The sequence below is a fragment of the Trypanosoma grayi genome (assembly GCF_000691245.1).
Source record: "Trypanosoma grayi strain ANR4 Tgr_119_V1, whole genome shotgun sequence".
Classification (NCBI taxonomy): Eukaryota; Euglenozoa; class Kinetoplastea; order Trypanosomatida; family Trypanosomatidae; genus Trypanosoma; species Trypanosoma grayi.
The window spans coordinates 767-18,051 of record NW_008825738.1 but is presented as its reverse complement, the minus strand read 5'-3'; the positions used below and the strand labels follow the sequence as shown (position 1 = coordinate 18,051).

The 17,285-nt window shown below is 54.2% G+C and overlaps 10 protein-coding genes across 10 annotated transcripts; all 10 read right to left on the bottom strand.

The window, feature by feature from the left end:
• Window positions 1-289: 289 nt before the first annotated feature.
• Window positions 290-2,134, bottom strand: DQ04_01191090 (hypothetical protein; the record flags this gene model as incomplete). The annotated part of the gene is made up of 1 exon (XM_009310358.1): window positions 290-2,134. The coding sequence occupies one exon, from the start codon at window positions 2,132-2,134 to the stop codon at window positions 290-292; it is 1,845 nt and encodes a 614-aa protein (XP_009308633.1).
• A 309-nt stretch (window positions 2,135-2,443) lies between these two features.
• Window positions 2,444-3,433, bottom strand: DQ04_01191080 (hypothetical protein; the record flags this gene model as incomplete). The annotated part of the gene is made up of 1 exon (XM_009310357.1): window positions 2,444-3,433. The coding sequence occupies one exon, from the start codon at window positions 3,431-3,433 to the stop codon at window positions 2,444-2,446; it is 990 nt and encodes a 329-aa protein (XP_009308632.1).
• Window positions 3,434-3,846: 413 nt separating this feature from the next.
• DQ04_01191070 (SBDS-like protein) lies at window positions 3,847-5,265 on the bottom strand (the record flags this gene model as incomplete). The annotated part of the gene is made up of 1 exon (XM_009310356.1): window positions 3,847-5,265. One exon carries the CDS (start codon window positions 5,263-5,265, stop codon window positions 3,847-3,849), a length of 1,419 nt encoding a protein of 472 aa, XP_009308631.1.
• A 592-nt stretch (window positions 5,266-5,857) lies between these two features.
• DQ04_01191060 (sperm flagellar protein 1) lies at window positions 5,858-6,637 on the bottom strand (the record flags this gene model as incomplete). Its single annotated transcript, XM_009310355.1, has 1 exon — window positions 5,858-6,637. One exon carries the CDS (start codon window positions 6,635-6,637, stop codon window positions 5,858-5,860), a length of 780 nt encoding a protein of 259 aa, XP_009308630.1.
• A 392-nt stretch (window positions 6,638-7,029) lies between these two features.
• Window positions 7,030-10,065, bottom strand: DQ04_01191050 (hypothetical protein; the record flags this gene model as incomplete). The annotated part of the gene is made up of 1 exon (XM_009310354.1): window positions 7,030-10,065. The coding sequence occupies one exon, from the start codon at window positions 10,063-10,065 to the stop codon at window positions 7,030-7,032; it is 3,036 nt and encodes a 1,011-aa protein (XP_009308629.1).
• A 468-nt stretch (window positions 10,066-10,533) lies between these two features.
• DQ04_01191040 (putative tRNA-dihydrouridine synthase 4) lies at window positions 10,534-11,832 on the bottom strand (the record flags this gene model as incomplete). The annotated part of the gene is made up of 1 exon (XM_009310353.1): window positions 10,534-11,832. The coding sequence occupies one exon, from the start codon at window positions 11,830-11,832 to the stop codon at window positions 10,534-10,536; it is 1,299 nt and encodes a 432-aa protein (XP_009308628.1).
• A 231-nt stretch (window positions 11,833-12,063) lies between these two features.
• DQ04_01191030 (hypothetical protein) lies at window positions 12,064-13,125 on the bottom strand (the record flags this gene model as incomplete). The annotated part of the gene is made up of 1 exon (XM_009310352.1): window positions 12,064-13,125. The coding sequence occupies one exon, from the start codon at window positions 13,123-13,125 to the stop codon at window positions 12,064-12,066; it is 1,062 nt and encodes a 353-aa protein (XP_009308627.1).
• Window positions 13,126-13,586: 461 nt separating this feature from the next.
• Window positions 13,587-14,333, bottom strand: DQ04_01191020 (hypothetical protein; the record flags this gene model as incomplete). Its single annotated transcript, XM_009310351.1, has 1 exon — window positions 13,587-14,333. The coding sequence occupies one exon, from the start codon at window positions 14,331-14,333 to the stop codon at window positions 13,587-13,589; it is 747 nt and encodes a 248-aa protein (XP_009308626.1).
• Window positions 14,334-14,626: 293 nt separating this feature from the next.
• DQ04_01191010 (hypothetical protein) lies at window positions 14,627-15,103 on the bottom strand (the record flags this gene model as incomplete). Its single annotated transcript, XM_009310350.1, has 1 exon — window positions 14,627-15,103. The coding sequence occupies one exon, from the start codon at window positions 15,101-15,103 to the stop codon at window positions 14,627-14,629; it is 477 nt and encodes a 158-aa protein (XP_009308625.1).
• A 313-nt stretch (window positions 15,104-15,416) lies between these two features.
• On the bottom strand, window positions 15,417-16,763 carry DQ04_01191000 (hypothetical protein; the record flags this gene model as incomplete). The annotated part of the gene is made up of 1 exon (XM_009310349.1): window positions 15,417-16,763. One exon carries the CDS (start codon window positions 16,761-16,763, stop codon window positions 15,417-15,419), a length of 1,347 nt encoding a protein of 448 aa, XP_009308624.1.
• Between the last annotated feature and the right edge of the window lie 522 nt (window positions 16,764-17,285).

Here is a 17,285-nt window from a genome sequence, read left to right as displayed (position 1 = left end):
ACACACTGAAAGATCCCCAGACGTTGGTGTAAGAAGTTGTCACATGATGACTGACCACATTTTCGTCATTTACTTTTTGTGCCTCAGCTGCCACACGCAAGAAACATTCCAAATACCGATATTGAATCCATGATTTTCACAGAAATGTGAAAGGTGGAGTAGAAACACATGTTGGCGTTAGGCTCAGTAATTCAAATAATGTCATGCCCATTTCTCACCTCCACCAATAAAAAAAACACGCGCCTGTGTATTTTTGACGGCAGCCACTACGAGGTGCAAAGAGAAGCATTTACTTCTTAACTAAATTGGAGAACGGCTTCGTCGGGAAGTTTGAAACAACACAATACTTCTCTCGAACCTCCACCGATGTTAGTAATAATGCCCCAATATCCACAAAGCCACAGGCCATACGTCCATGTGTCATGCGAAGAAAGTTTATTGTACGGCACCAATTTGATTGAATCATACAAACCCAGTTTGTACTGGCAACTCCAGCATACATGTCCACCCATGATGCAGCAGGGGAACTCGCACCCCACCGAACCGATTCTGCCCCAGCGGCCAGAGTGGTAAGGTTCCACGTGCTCATCACATGATGGGACTCTGACTCCAACTGCTTCTTGAGCCACATGTAGCTTTGCAGCGGCGTCCCACCACTAATAAAGACTCTGCAGTTTGTCTGAGCTGAGGCTGAGTATGTGGAGGTGCTGATAGCACGCACATAATCTCTATAGAGAGAAAGCCCTACTGTATGACAACCAAAAACATTATAATACTCTCGCATCTTGCCTATTTCACCGCGGTCCTGGACGTAGATGGTGCAGCTTGTACTGGTGTGTGTGGTGTCTTTGCGGGTCCCAGGAGGGGTAATCAGTGTAAGGGGCTCAAGGTGATGCTGCAACATTGCCTGAAACCACGGCTGTGGAGCTCGGGTGATGTACATAAATGCCTGTGCCAGCATATAGTTAAGCCTCGCGTCAGCGCCATTCCCAAAGGACCCCTGTACCACCATATTCACTGGGTCCTTCACCCAGTTAAGGTACTCCGGATAGCAGGCCCACTGCTGGTGACCGGGCCCAAAGAAAGCCTCGTCTGACGGGACTCTTTCTCTACCCAAGCCACGCGTGTCAACAGAGTCTTTGCGTATCACCCGAGCACGGGTGAGTGCTGCCCGACTTCCTTTATGCACCACGTGCACCCGCTCCTCTGGAAGCGTGCACCGTGTAGGTTGAAGATAGAAACAGTCTAGAGCCTTTCGCCCACTCTTCCAGCACCCTTCAGGCGCAAATGACCACTTCTCCCCTGACGTTGGCGCACCAATCGACAAGGTTCTTCCAAGAATAATGGCGCTCAGAAAATCAAAAGCAACCACAATGAGGGCACCACCGAGACCGAAACTCTTATGCTTAGTATCAGACAGGAGAAACATACGCTCCTCGCACTCTTTGTGGTTTTGATATTCGTAGAGTCGCTTCTGCACCTCTGCGGTGCAAGGCAGATGATGAGGATTTTTAGATACCCACCACGGAAAGGCTGAATTTATGTCCATGCCCGGAGAAGCATCGTAGCCCGAGTAGAAGGTAAAGTTACCGGTATGAGAATCTGCAGATGACTGCCGTGAAAACTGATACTCTTCTTGCAGCTTTGCATCAACTGCCTCATCGCGCATGGGCTGTAAAAACTTGATCATATCATTCGACGGAGATGGGAACAGTGGGGAAAGGTGGGCGTTTTCCCAGCATTGTTCTTGATGATGTATCTGCTTCTCGTGGATAGCCGCAGCAACGGAGGACCTCTTCACGGGGAGTTGTAGGTGCATGGGGTAGATATGCGGAGTAACAATGGAGCCTGCAATACGAGCCGTGTTTCCATCGATGAAAAAAGGAGTGGAGGACCCCGAAGGGAGAGGAGAAGGTGTGGAAGGAACATCAGGGCGATGATTCGTTCCAGTTGGCACAGCTAGTTCATTTCCTGGTGACTCATTACCAGCCCGCTCTTCCCAATAGTACAATATTGGCAGAAGAAGAATCCATGCTATTGCTCCCAGTATGACCAGAAGGAGTACCATGAGAATCCGAGAGCGCCTACGCTCCCTAAGTGGCTTGCTGTGGAGACGCGGCGGGCTGAACATCATTACCTTATCTTGACCAAGGGCCAACGCAGAAGCTGCATGGAAAAGAGAGAGAGAGAGAGAGAGAGAGAGAGAGAACGAGAGTATTGAGAAAGAGAGGGTGACGGCGGGGGTGGATGGCAGACCCAATGATCTTACCCGAATACTCAGTTACGCCACTTATTCCGCAATGATGTGCAGAACAGACTCAACAAAGCATTACACACGAACGCACTGCGGACGGACACAATTACGCGGCTGCTCATCAAGATAGGGCGTCTTCTCTGCCCACCCCTTCCCTTGCAGCAGAGCCCGGGATCTCCCATGACCAATCTAACGCTCAGAGAAAGTTAGTGTCAACCCAAACACCTCAAAGAGTGACCGCTGCAGAGAATGAAGAGCCGTTTTTGCTGCTTTTACTGACTCAAATGCGATCAGGAAGGAGCCTGCTTCATAGCGGACATCAACGGCATCAAAAACATCCTTAAATAGCCTTTCCACAAAAGGTGTGGAAATCAAAATGCCTTTCCCCAACTCGAGCGTTGATGTGACCTTTCGGGTGTCATGAGGTGCAAACCGCACGAGCAGCCTGCTTTTAGCGTTAACGGACTCCAGGCTGTTGCACTTACCGAAAAGAGCGTCCAGGGTGAGTGAAGATGCCCAAGCGGCGAAAATCTCCGCAGATCGTGTCGATGTGAATTGAAGCATCACAATGCAGCGCTCCCGGTTTATGTGTTCAACAGCCCCCAACAAACGGGCATGTAAGGCCAGGATGTCTTTAAACGACTCCATTTGAGATTCTAATGGCAGCGATGCAGCAACAAGAACACGTCGCCTGCCGCTCTCATTGGCATGAGAGCTCAGGTACTCCTGAACATCATCGATGTGAGCGGCAAGGCAATCCGAGAAAGCACACCAGTAAGTGTTCCATAGCTCAACGTCCACCACGTGGTGTGAAGGGATGTTGTGTTCCACATCGCGTGACTCATGATGGGCTGCAGGGAATCCTGGCAGCACTGCGGCTCCGTGATGAAATGCGACGATGAGGCGCTGCTCTAAAAACACCTCCCACGCCACTGACGTTTGACCCGACTTCCCTTCATCAGCCGACTCCACGGGCTGTTCCGAAACATCAACCTCCCTCGCTGCTGATGCTGCAGCACATGTGGTAGAAAAAGCGGGTGAGGCTTCAACCACGGTTGGCTCTCTCCTTCCATATTTCTCGCGGACACTTTCGGCTGGCGGTGCGGCGCTACCCGAAGCCGTCGTCGTCGTCGTCGCCGCTGTTGGTGGCGGCATTAAGCTGCTGAGCGCCCCCCACATCGCCGTCGGATTTTAGGTGGGCGTCTGGTGCTCTCACAGGCGTCTTACGGGCTACTGCAGCTGTGCGGCGGGGAATGAAGGAAAGCATGGAAGCAGAGAGGGAGAGAGAGGGAGAGAGAGAGAGAGCACGAAATAAACCACCAGCGCAACTTAAACCACCGATTTTTTTTTAAAAAAGGGGAGTTCACAGGGATGAGGAAAGCAAACAAAAAACAGACACCAAATACAGTCGATGCTGTGAAATTACACTTTTTTCTTTTTTAAACGACGTGTCATTTCTTTTGTGTGGCCGTTCCTCCTGCGCACCCACACCCTCCAAACGGACCGCAGACAAGACACAATGTGATGCGCCAGCAACAAGGAGCCAGCCGGATATTTTTATCCGCATCAAAAAGACACAACGCACCACTTCTTTAGTGAGTACCAGCTGCGTTCCTCTCCCTCTCCCCCCCCTCCTCCTCTTCCCACTCCTCCGCGTAGTCATAGTTGTATTCGTCTTCATCATCCCAATCACGGTGCTTGTCGCCCCCATTGGCCTTGGCTGCCGCGTGTTTGCGCTGCTTGCGGTTCACGAGCACCTCATCGTCGCTGTCTTCGGGGACCTCACTCTTCGCCTCCTTCTTTGCAGTGGTAGGTTGCTGCTGTCCACCACCGCCAGCATGGCGCCGCTTTGGCTTCTTCTTACCACGTTTCCCCTTTCCGTCAGCGTCATCGCCATCTGACGCACACGTCTCATCGAGGCCCAGCTTGCTGAGGGCTGCCTTTAACTCGCCACCGTTCTCCTCCTCTTCCTCCTCCACCGCGTGGGTGGAGGACAAGTCGGCGGTGACGGAGGTGCGCTGCTCGTCGCAGTCATCTTTGCGAGATGCGCCTTGTGGACACGCTCTCTTCTTGCCTCCCCTTTTTCCTTTATTCCCGCTCCGCTCGCTGTCGTCGCGGCGTGGGTCGCTGCTGCCAGTGCATTGGCTCGGGCCACCGTTGTTCGCGGCGCCGACCCCGCCACTGACGAGGGCGTTGGCACGCGCAATCAACTCCGCGTCCATAACATCGCCGCCACCCACGTCTACGGCGGCACTGTCGACCATGTGCACCGTCCCACCAGGTGGAAGATCCTTCTTCACAAAATTTTCAACATCGCGGAACAAATGGGGTGGTAGGAGAATCAAGAGCGAGTGCTTCTGCGTAGACGCCTCTGTCTCGCCAGCGTCGACAGCCCTGTTCAAAATGGAAGCTCCGTTGGACTCACACCACTCAACAAGCTTCACCAGCGAGGGCTCATCGGGGGCGATGCAGCGCAACTTCATCCGGGCACGTGAAATGGGAATAATTTGCGCGTCTATGAGTTGATGAATGAGTGCAAGTGCCTGCTTCTTCACAGGCTGATCCAGTTTAACCGCAGCACCAATCGATCGCAGCGCTTGCTCAATGACTGGAGGTGGGAAAGGACGCTGCGTGACCTCATTTACACATTTCTGTGATATCATGAGTGCGATATCAATAAACATCTGATCAATCTCTGCTGTTCGCTCATGCTGCGCAACCTGCAACTCGCCGTGATCAAGAATGAAACGCAGAGCCTCGACCTCACTCGTCCTCTTATCAAACACTGTCTGAATTTCCTTCTCCGAGGCATACAAACCACGTGAGACATTCGTGAAGACGCGTTCCACCTGCAGAACTTCGTCCAGTCGTGTCTCGACCCCACTACGGTATGATATGACTTTGTTCTTGTAGCAGGCTATCTCCAGTTTGACCCCATTCTTTGTGTAGCGCACAACGGCGATGTTGGTGTGCCGCCGCTGCGACAATGGCATCTGCATGCGGGCGCTCATGGATGCTGCCGTTGCCTATTGCAGGGGAGATGTGAAGCTTCCAGAAAAAAAAAGTACACCGGATCTCCCTCTACTTTCGCGATGTTTAGCAACAAGTCGTACACGGGCTTTGCGCATGTGTATACACACACACACACACATATATATATATATATATATATATGAGAAAGGAAAACGAAAGAAAGAGAACCAGAAGAGGGAAGTAATGCAACGGGAGTACATTCACAAAAACAGCAACAACAACAACAACAAGTCAGCCTCTTGTCAAACCTGGGTCCTTCCCCCACTAAATTTGGTGCGCATTTGTATTTTTGTCGAGCTGCACAGAGTGTTGCACAAGATACAATTTCTTTTTGGATTTTGTTTCAGTGTTCAAATTTTTTTTTTGTGTTTTGATTCCGCCGTTTCCTTTGCACCTGAAGATGCCCAGGAGGAGGAAAACTCGCCCACTCTACACACTAAGAGAGGAACGTCCTCGTTGCTTCTAGTATTGGTGACAGTAGAATTGCTCGAAGAGTACAATAGCGTATATGTGTGGCCGAGCGTGCATGTGTCCTTCATCTTCATATATTTCATCACCACTCAGACAGCGTTACAGACGACCGAGTTTGGCACGATATGCATTTAGTTTCTCGTCCTTGACGCGGACTAGCTCCTCCAGTTTCGTCACCTTTTCGCTCAGCAAGCTAACCGTCTCGCGAAGCTCAAATATAGTGCGATCTTTTTCCTCCAGCAGGAGACGGAAGCTAGCGGCGTTACCGTTGTTGTGGCTGCCATTGGTGGAGGTGTGGTGGCCCGCCTCCTGCAAGCTCTTTGAGTTGGACGGGGACCGATACGCCGCTGGAGCGTTCCCCACCGTGCCGCTCGGCTGACACCGCGGGCTGGTGGACTGCGCCTTCGCCGCGTTCGTCCAGCTGCCGTAGTTGTTTGCACCGGCGCCCTCGCCGCTCCGCGCTGCCGAAGACTGTGGCCGCAGCGCGGAGGTTGTGGGGCGCACATCCAGCGCCTCCATCTCCTCGCGGCGTGCTTTGATCTGCGCGATCTTTGTCCTCAGTGCGCGGAGAAAACGCTCAATGGCGCCCGGCACACCAGCGGTGATGTCGTTGATCTCCTCCACCGGCACCTCGAAGTGGAGCTTGCGGAAGACGCGGTTGTTGAGGGTTTCCCAGTTGTCCTTCTTCTGCCTCATCGACATGGCGGGGGTGTAGTTGTGCAGATCGACAAGCTTCGGGAAGAAGAACTTCACCACCTCCGCCACGCAGCAGCCGTCGCTAAAGTCACGCGTGATGTTCCGCTTCGGGCGGGAGATGGGGATGTCATCGACCCACACGTAGAGCTCGTGCAGGTCCTCCTCTGTCAGCGGGACCGTCATTGTAACGGGGCAGTGCGGGCCCGCAGCGGGTTCCTCCTTGATCCTCGCCTATCAACCTGTGCACGGCGTGCAGCCCATTACAGAAAAGAAGAAAGACCAAAAAAAGAGTACAGACAAGACAACAAAAAGATTTGCGCGCACTTCTCGATGCACCCATGTGTGTTCGTGTGTGGGAGTGTGCGTGCAGCAGACATTCGGATAGCCCATGCCGCCTCACACTTTATACGCATGCGAAAGTCAACGCATCCACGTCGGATCCCTTGCGTCAGCGACTATACAAATACTCCCACTTCCCCACATGGGAGCCCAGAAGGTGATTGATCAAAGAGCGCGCGCGAGAGAGAGAGAGACATAGAGTCACAGTCATCTCTCACTTCTCACAAGGGGAAGGCTCACAACACACTAGTCAAGCTGCTCCCCTTCAGTGCAGAGACAATGCGGGCGATATCGCGTGCAAAGGCCTTCATCGCGGCACGATTATTTACACAGCGCTCTGCCCCCGTGTTGAAATGACTCTCCAACGCTATGCACCTACTGCCGCCACCTCCGTCGTCGTCGTCAGAATCACGGCAAGACGGGGCTGGTGGCGAAAAGGGGCGCGCCGGCGCGAACAACGCCTGCGGCCGCACAGGTGCCGCCGCGTCGCTTCCGTCCGGAGACGCAGTGCGCTGTGGCGTGTGAATGAGCCCCTCCGCCGTCACGGATGGTGGCGAAGGTGACGGCGGCGACGGCAAAGGCGGAGGCAATGGCCTTCGCCGCGAAAAGGCAGAGCCCCTACCGTTGTTGTTACTGCCTCTGCTGCTGTGACTGTGCCGTCTCGAAGAGTTATCGCAACTCACTGCCTTGACGTCAGGTGACGAAATGAACCTGGCCTCATCTGCGAGCTGCAGCAGCGCACGTCGAAGCTTATCATATCGTCGTGCGCGACGCTCCGCTTCTCCATCTGACTCTACCTCCGTGACACACGGTTGGTTGGGCTGTGTATTGATTTGGCTTTTCTTTGAGTTTTCTACGTTGTCACTTCCACTGGTGTTCTCCTTTACATACCTTGGAGGAGTGCAAATGGATTTCTTTGCGCCCTCCTCATGGTGCTTCTTCGCCAACGTGGCCTTCTGCCTTCTAATGGGCGCAACGGGGCTCCCCGGCGGCGTTGAGAGGCCGTCACATGTGGCGATTTCCTCAAACTCATCTGGATCCACTTGGATCTCTTCGTTTCCAGGCGACCGCGACAACGGTTTCGTTTCCTGTGTAGGAAAGTCAATGGCGTTCCCATTGCTTCTGGTGCTGCGGCTGTTGTTGTTGTTGTTGTTGTTGATGGTGGTGATGTTAGCGGCAGACAGCGCTTCGACCAACCCACGCTTTTTCTTCTTCGTCACCTGCCTTGGCTGGACGACTTCCGTCCGCCTAATCGGCATCAACGGGGATGTGCTAAACGCTGTTTCGTCCGGACAAATGGCGTGGCGCGCTTCTATAACCGTTGGTGACTGCCCAAAGAAAACACCAGGGAACAAGTGTCGCGCCTCCTCATGCTGCTTCTGGTGCAGCAGACGTGCCTCTTCTCTGGTAGCGTGTTGTTTGCCGCGACGACTGCCGAGTCGGCGGTTGGCGCCACTGCTGCGAAGTGTCTCCTGCCACTCATCCGAAAGCTTATTGATGTACTCGACCACGACAGGCTTCGCGTGGTGTGGCAGCGTGGCATTCGCCGTACGCTCAGGATCATCCAGGAATGGGGATGATGATAACGGTGCTGCGGCATCCTCGGCCGTAGAGTTGTGGGGAAAACGCAAATGGTGCTCGTGGTTTTCTTTCAGAAGCAACGCCGCAGGAGCGACGGGGGATGGGTCAGACTTCCTGGCGTACTCCGTCAGCGCCAGCGGTTCACCGCCGCCGGGAACGTTCGGGTGCATGCCGTGCAGGACGTGCTGCTGATCAGATGGCGCTGGAGAACTTGTCTGTCTGCGCCGAAAAACAGGCTGAGGCGACGCGGGCGCCAAACCGCCGTCCCACACGTCACGGCGGCCTCGCCGTCTGCCGCGGGCCGGCGACTCCGCCACCAACTCACCACCCGCGTCTTCCGCGATGCCCAACAGCTCACCACCACCACCACCACTACTGTCAACAGCAACAGAACCAGAGAAAATAGACTGCGACGACTCGTTTGCCACTACGATACGTGGGAACAGATGTACAGGGAAGTCAATGACCCGCCGATCATATGAGGGCTCAACTAAAGGGGGAATGTCTCCTGCACCAACCGATACAGCCGCCACTCCAACATTCAGTGGGAGGTCGTCGAAGTCCACATCATTCGGGTCGACACCACCCTCGAACAGCAGTGTATCGACGCCCTTCTGCTGGAGTGATGAAGTGGAGGAGGACAGGACCTCTATGCGGGTCGGACGAACAACGGGAGTGGCGTTGCTATCTATTCGAGCAGAGTGTGAAAAGGTCCGTGGGGCGGCGTTTTGTTCCCCCGGTGATGATGATGATGTTCGCCCAAAAAACGCCGGTGGGCTGCTTCTTTCCAACAATTGTATGTGCTGACGGTGAGCCTCAACGGGAATGGGAGAAATGCCCGGCGAAAGACCGGAGAGGTATGCATCCTTATCAGGAAATAGTCTCTTTCGTTCTCCCGGGGACGCTCGCTGCTGCTCAATAGGCGTGCCATGAGACACAGTGAGCTCCATGCTGTTCGAAGACCGCTGCCGCTGCGATCCCGTGCTAGAGTGCGACGGCGTGGCATCGCTCACACTCACATCCAGCAGCGGTGAAGAGTCATATTCAGTTCGAGGTGTTGCTGTTGCCTCTGCTCTAGACTGCAGCACTTTTGCCTTCTTCTCTGGGGTAGTAACACTTTCAGCTCTCTCCTTCTTTCTCTCTTCCTTCTCAGCGCTGATGGGGAGCAGTTGTGCGCCTCGGCGCGGCACAATGACGGGAGAGTTATCGGGCGATTCGCTCTCCTCGCGCCCCCGTTGACGCAGCGTGTTCACCGGATCCGCGACGCCACGTTCTGGGAGGTGCCGACGTCGCTCCTTCTCTCCAGCACCAGGTCTGGCCTCTACCCGTGCCACAGTGGGCATCTTTTCTGCTTCTGTTGGAGTCACTCCACCTGCTGCTACTTCCGCTGGAGGCGCTGCTGCTGCTGCTTCTGGCTTGTCGTGTGTTTCGGCGACATGCCTCGGCGCCCCATACCGCAGCGTTGGCTCCGAAAAGCATTCGTCATCCTCGAAGGAGACGTGCCTCTTGCGAGGCGACGGCGATGTGCTGGAGGAACGGCTGCCACTCATGTTCTTCAAAATGGACTTGGGCTTGTCACAGCTGTTGCTACGGGGCACCACCGGCGGTTTACCGCGAGGCACGTAGGAGGGGGATGCAGGCGTGGCAGAACCCACCTTCTCTTCTTCATCCTCCTCTAGCGCATCGCACATGACTGCCAAACATTGCGATTGGGATGCTGCCAGAGTGACATCTGTTGTATGGCTTCCTCGCCCTCCTCCAACTGTTGTTGTTGTGGATGGTACAGCCTTGTTGTTTTCGTGATGCATGACACATCCAACTCCTCTATTCTACGTTACCCAACGCGTCACAAACCCTCTTCTATGATGGCGTTGCGCTATATCGCTGGTATAGTGCTGCTGACGGGGAGAGAGATGGCGTGCCCAACCGCGTTGGAGCTAATTACCTTCCCCAGACTCCATGTGTGCGGGTCAAAAGCAAAAAAAAAAAATGTATATGGGGAGAGAGAAATACCATATATATATAAACGGGAATGACACGCGCAATTGTGCTTCATCTCACAGAAGCACCAGCAGCAGGGTGGAAAAAAAGTATCAGAAAGGCGCTTTCCTTAAACGAAGCGGATGCGCGCGTGCGCGTGTGACGAGGAGAGAAGTAGTCTACGCGAGACCCTCGCCACTGTTGACATGGAAGAACTTCCCCTCTTCACGATACAAACCAAACTGCTGGAATGCTGAGATAACCGAGAAGGACGAGTGCATCTGCGCCACAAAGACGCGTTCCGCTGGGCTCAGGTAGTTACCACCCATCTTGAGCAGATGCATCGACGTCGCCTTCGATGCGAGATCGGTTACACAGCTGAGGCGGATGAAGTCTGAAATTACCTCCACCGGGCAGCACGGCAAACCCTGCAGACGAACTGGGCAATTACCGTCCGCCGCTACAGATTCCGTCCTGTAGGCAACAGCACGCGGCCCCGTGCACGCCTCCAGTGCGATATCGAGCGGCCGCCCCCGCGGTGAAAAGTGCAAAGGCTCGCCATCGTGCTGCAGATAAAAACAAGCAGGATTCGCGAGGAGGCCCAGTCCACTCATGACCCCTCCCACACCAGTGGACAACGCCGTTTCGAGCGCTGTCTGGGGATTGTGCACCCCACCATTCGCCACAATGGGGACCGAGACAGACTCTCGGATGATGCGAATGGCATCGAGACGAACGGGCGCATGTGAGGTGCAAAGCGGGGTGCGCCCGTGCACCGTGAGCCATCCCGCCCCTGCAGCTTCGCACTGCCGGGCAAAATCCACGCTTCGTTCCAAGTCATCACTCACGCGCATTTTTACAACACAGGGGATGTTTACTCCGCTTGACAACCCGTTTCGGATGCAACGCACCATGTCCGCCACCAACTCCGGCTTCTTGAGAAGTGCTGATCCCAACCCTTCCTTCATAGCCCAGCGCTGGGGGCATCCGCAGTTGATGTCGATTGCGTCACAGTACGGCGCCAGCAACACCGCAGCTTCCGCAGCAACAGGACCACTACAGGAGGCAATTTGTGACACCAGACGATTCTCGCCGGAGTACATGGAGAAATCTGCGTGCCGTGCCGCATCGGAGCGAGTGAAACTATCTGCCATGATCATGTGTGTGTAGCTGATGTCTGTACCCCACAACCGGCATAGCTTGCGGAATGCTGGACGACTACAACGCACCATCGGTGCCTGCACCTTCATGATATCGTGGTAGGCCCTCTCCAGTATTTGGAGACAGGACTCCTTTTCAGAGGGAGTGACGGTGTTGAATGCGCCAGCGGCGATGATATCCCGATTTTCCTCCGCGAATCGGATGGTTTTCAACTGCGCACCTCGCAGTAACGCCTCCAAGTCCGTGTGGGCGTACGTGGGACCCCCTTCCTGCGCCGCCAACTGCAGAGCTTTCTCCTGTGAGTAGAGCTCCTCCATCCTCTACAGGGTTGTGGCCGTCACTTGTTCGAGAAATGCCCCATGATTGAAAGAATGAAGGAGGAGGGAAATAGCAAGCAACAATTCATTTCATCAAACCAAAAGCTAAAAAACAACAACAAAAAAAACGGAGCATAACCGAAAAAAAATAACATCATCCCCATTCTTTGATGCACAACGGACTGCGCACTTTCAAACACACACACACACACAAGCATCTAAAAAAAACTCTTACATGACCACCGTCACCTGTAGCATCATGAACAGCGCTGCGACGTCATGCACAGATGTGTGCAAAAGCACGAGGTGCCGCAATGTCGGAATGTTCGCCAAGACATTCACATCACTAACAGCCTCACATCGCGTGAGGTCAATTTCCTCCAGGCTGCGGCTCGCCCCCAGTCCAATAATGCCCTCGTTCGTCACAGAGGTGCCGAAAAGGTCCAACCTTCGCAGTGTCGGTATGCTTCCTAAAGGACCAACGTCATCCACGGCATCGCAACCCCAAAGATCGATTTCCACGAGACTCCTGCTTTGACGAAGCTCTGAAATGCCACTGCTGTCGACAAGTGTTGTGACCAGAAGTAACGTCTGCAACGTCGGAAGCCTGCCGAAGATTCCCACACTCTTGACAACATTACACACTTCCAAGTTGACCTCACGGAGGCTTGAGCTGTTCGACAGGCCAGCAATGCCGCTATCCGAGGCCCGCGTCTCGGCAAGCACCAACCGTTCCAGCGTGGGAATGCTGCCGAGTGTGTTGACGTCTGTGAGTGCAGAGCAGCCCCACAGATCCACATCCACCAAACTCATGCTTTCTCCAAGCCCTACAATACCACAGTCAACCACACGTGCTTGAACCAAATCAAGCTTCTTCAACATGGGCAGCTTCCCAAGCACGTTTACATCCTCAATGTCTGCGCGGCGGAGCGACAACGCGACGAGCGAGCGAAATGCAAACACCCCATGGAGACATTTTCCGATATGTTCTCCAGCAGCAACAATGCCAAGCTCTGTTGGGAGGTATTCGCTGCTGTTTGCCGCGGGACGATTACACCACCATGCCACAGAGCGCATCGCACCTGCCATGTTTAGATGACGCAGCGCGACGGGCGGCCGCCATGTGACGCGGCGAGTGCCGTCACGTGCGAGCCGCAGACTCCATGCTCCTACCGCCACTGGCCCCTCTGCGCCCTCTTCGAGGGCCCACCGAACTCTGGGCGAGGCGCATACAAGCGCCAGCGGCACGTGTGAACTCTCGTAGCACGCGACGACGCCATTGAGTGGGATCATGACTTAAGGGACCAACACCTACAGGCTGTTTCGCTTATCACCGGCCTCCACTGCGCTGTGCTGCGCCGGTGCGAGGCACATGAGATTCTGCTCTCCTTTCGTTTACGTTTCTTTTATCAACTAGTCCCTGTTCTACTATATGTTCTTCCACGCACATGAAGGATACAAAAGAAGACAAGCTATTCGTTTGTGCCGCCTTGGAGCAATACACATCACTTCCTTCCGCACCACACAAAAATACATACACACGCTTGTTTCAGGCAAAGCCCGAGCAAAACTATGCACATACGCAGAGAAGTGAGAGCAAAGAGTAGCGTCAAGAATGCAACTAGCAAAAGAAGCAGGGCTGTTGCTTCGGTGAGTAAAATCAGAAAGTCTGAAGGATTAAACGAGCCCACCGGAGATAAAACAAAGAATGCACAAACTCATGCTTCTCTTAACAGCTGTTTGTGGTGCATCTTTCACGAAACCTCCTGTACAGATATATCAAACACCAACTCACCAGATCTAAAGTCAGCGTATGTGTTGAGCTCGATGTCTTCATAGCTTTTCTTCACGATAAACTTCAGCACCTGACGAATTTGCCCTGGGTCGTTCGAGTACACAATACCCTCCTCCTGAACACGACCCTGCCCTCCTTTCGATGCAGAGGTGCGCCTCACGGGTGCCGTGCCGGGTAATGATTTTTGACGCGCCCGCTCGGTTGCGTCACTATGCACAGCAGGGAAACTCAACTCTTCTCTTGTTTTGATCATTCGAAACACCCATTCTACGAGCGGTCGTAACTCACACCAGAACCAACCCCGCTGACGACGCAGAAGCCGCACACGAAGCTCAAAGGGCACCTCATTGCTCTTCTCGGGAATCTGAATGGCGCGGGCTGCCTCCACTGCCGAACGGAGTGAGACAAGAACACTCGGGTTGTGCTCATTTCGCGCCACGTACGTCACGTTCCCGAGCAGTGTGCTGGAGCTCACGACTGGCGAGACATACTCCTCGTTCCGCGATCCACTACCTTTGCCAGAGGTCCCCCCAGGTGACGGCACCTGCTGCTTTATTGGCTGCAAGGGGCTCTGGAACTCGATCGTGTGGACAATGCAGAACAGCAATGATTCCATCGCCTTGTTGGTGACACGTATTGGTTGGTACTCCACGAGCCCTCTCTGGGGGGCAGGCGGAGGAAAGCGGATAGTGTAGAACGTATGCATCCGCTTCAGAATGTTTTCTCTCCGTCTTTTTTTTTTCTCTCTCTCTGTGTGTGTGTGTGTGTGTGTGCGGTGAAGTGTCTGTGGGGCCAAAGGCTCGTCAACTGCACCACTCGGTATTCTCATTGACGAACAAATAAAGCACAAGAACCCCCCCCAAAAAAAGCGACGGAAGAAAGAGGAAGAGGAATAGATAACACAGCCGCATTATTTCCGTTTCAGTGCATGTATATGTGCGTGCACAACACAGAAGCAGCGTGTATGCACATATCCCCCTGTATATCTCTGCATCCAACTCACGATGCATCCGCCGACAGCAGCAGACCAATCAAGTCTTCCTCAGTGCCGGGGAAGGCCACCTCCAGCACCTTGTTCCTGGCCGTGGCTCCCCTTACCAGCGACACCCGTACCTTGTCCGGATAGTCCACGCCTCCTCTCGTCGTCTTGGCGTCCTCTTTCCGTCGTTTATCGGGTTTCTTCTTGTCTTTCTTCGCGTAACCGCCGTACGCATCTGCGTCGACGTCTGCACCAACACAAGGCGGCGTGCTGAGGTGTGCCATGCGTAGCTGCTGCTCGAGGAGCGTCTGCATAAAGTCAATGAGCTCTGCGTTCGCCTTCCCCTCGACGGGCGGCGCGGCGACGCGGACCTCCAGCGCCTCATCCGCGGCGGCGGGGCGGCATGCCAGAGAAGAGCTGCGCGCCCCAGGCTTCGCGTGCACGGTGAGGTGGTAGAATCCCGGCCGCACCTGTGAGATGCAGGCGAACGACTGCATGCGATTGCCGCACACCCCTGTAAGAAGACGCCTGGTATGCATATCCGCAGGGGAAACAACAACAACAACAAAAACAAATCATGAGAGGAGACGACGGGAATGAAAGGTGATCGAAGCAATAAAAATCGATGGTGCGTACAACGGCAAGGAAGTGGAAGACATTTATTCTGTTTTCTGCACAAACAACATGCAGCCATTTCCACATCTCGGTGCTTCACCCATCATCTCCCCCGTTATCCTTACCTTCTCGACCATCCGAGTCACCGTCACACACAGATGCCAGACATGACGTCAAATTGCACGACAAAGTCCCTCAATTTGTTTGCGAGTAGAGGTCACCTACACTCTCAATATTCCCTTTTTTCACCGGTATGACACCCTCCTCGTTCTCCGCACCCTCCTGGAATGTGTAGCTGGGAACTGGGAAGCGGGTGCGGCCAATCTCTTCCGGTCGCTTCTCGCGCTTTGGGTACGGGATGTCGGCGTACACCATGTCCATCTCGTTCGCCTCCTCCAGCAGCCTCGGGGCATCCTGTTGCAGCGGCTCCGTGACCTCCTCAGGTGTGGCAGGCCTCTCCTCAAACACCGCGCGGACACCGAAAGGATAGTCCTTTTCATACACAAAGCGGCGGACGTACTGCTGCATTTTATCCTCCTCCGTCGTGGTGGGGTGCTGAAGGTCACCCGGAAGGAGAACAGTAGCACCTTTCGTTTGGCTATGGTGGAACAGCTCTGGGAGAACGGCGCGGGGGGCGTCGCGCGGCTTTTTTTTCGCCACATCTGCAAAGGTGGGGCATTCGTTGTTCAGCTCTGACAACGCAATGATGTTCGGCGTAGGCATGTTCATGATACCGGCATTAAAGCGGGCCATTGCCTCCATAGGTGACACCCACACAAGCTTCTCCCCAACAGTACTGATCGTGAAGCGCACATCAGGCAACTTTTCGAATGGAATTAGATAGATAAGATTGTCAAAGCGAAACGTCTCCGTTGTCGGGGTGATGATGTTGCGAAAGGGCAGTAATTGCGACAGACACGTCTCCATAGGAAGCTCTAGAACATCCACGAGATTCTTCATCGCCTTTGGGTTCGAGTGGACGAGGAGGTGCCACTTCTTCGGTCCCGGCGGCCCCTCCACTTCTGCGAGCCCACCGCCTTCTTTGGGAACCAACAGAATATTCATCTGCGCAAAGAGCGCACGAATAGCGCAGAGGCGGTGATGCTTGTCCGGCCACTGCGTCTTCACTTCGCGCCGGCGCAAGATCTTGTCCCAGTCCTCCGAGCTGTCCTCCAGGCTAACGGGGAATGAGGGAAAAATAAACTGATCCCGCACGAAACGACTTTTCCCCTCACGATACATCATTAACACCTTGTAGTCGTTGTCCTCACCACTCTCGACTTTGGCACCATCCACGTGTTTGTTCTTCCCTACAACGATAGCTGTTGCCGCGCGTCGTGTGGGGATTGGTGAGCCCAACTTTGGTTTCTCACCGTACTCGCGATCCGCCCACGGCACCGGCGTGGCCCAGTATTCCTTGAACTGCTCCTTGTATGGGCTCATTTGAACATCCATCTGCAGGTTGCGCACTGGTTTTGCGCGAAAGGACGGACTCTCACCGGAGACATTAAGAAGCAGCCACTGACGAGTCCGCCGCAGCATTTCTTACACAACTCCCTTCTAGTGCTGCGTGAGCAAATGTGCGCAGCCGTTTGCTTCTGTGTCTACAGTGGAGGGGATGGTGATGCCGGGAGGAGTGCCGCCACCGCCGCCGCCTGACGCTAATAGACGGCGAGAGAAATGACGTGTGTGTGTGTGTGTGCGCAAGAAGGCCTCCACCCTTTTGTGGGGCGTGGAATGAAGACAGAGAAAGCAAACAAAGACGCACAGACAGGGAAGAGACAGAGAGGTAGTGAGAATACGTTTGCGACGGGGATGAGGGGAAGGCCCGTTTCACACCAGGACTGCAGGTAGACCCACAAGCACGGGGTAGCCACCTCTTCAGTACTTAAAAAAACACGAAAAGGAACAAACAAACAGTTTTTCTCTCTTTTATCTCTCTCTCTCTCTCCTCGTCCTCCACCGTACGCCCGCCCTCGTTTTATTCTGCTTGCTGCTCATCACCAATCACGGGGGAAAAAGGATACGAGGCAGAGTATTGCCGTACTATTGGCGACAACAACA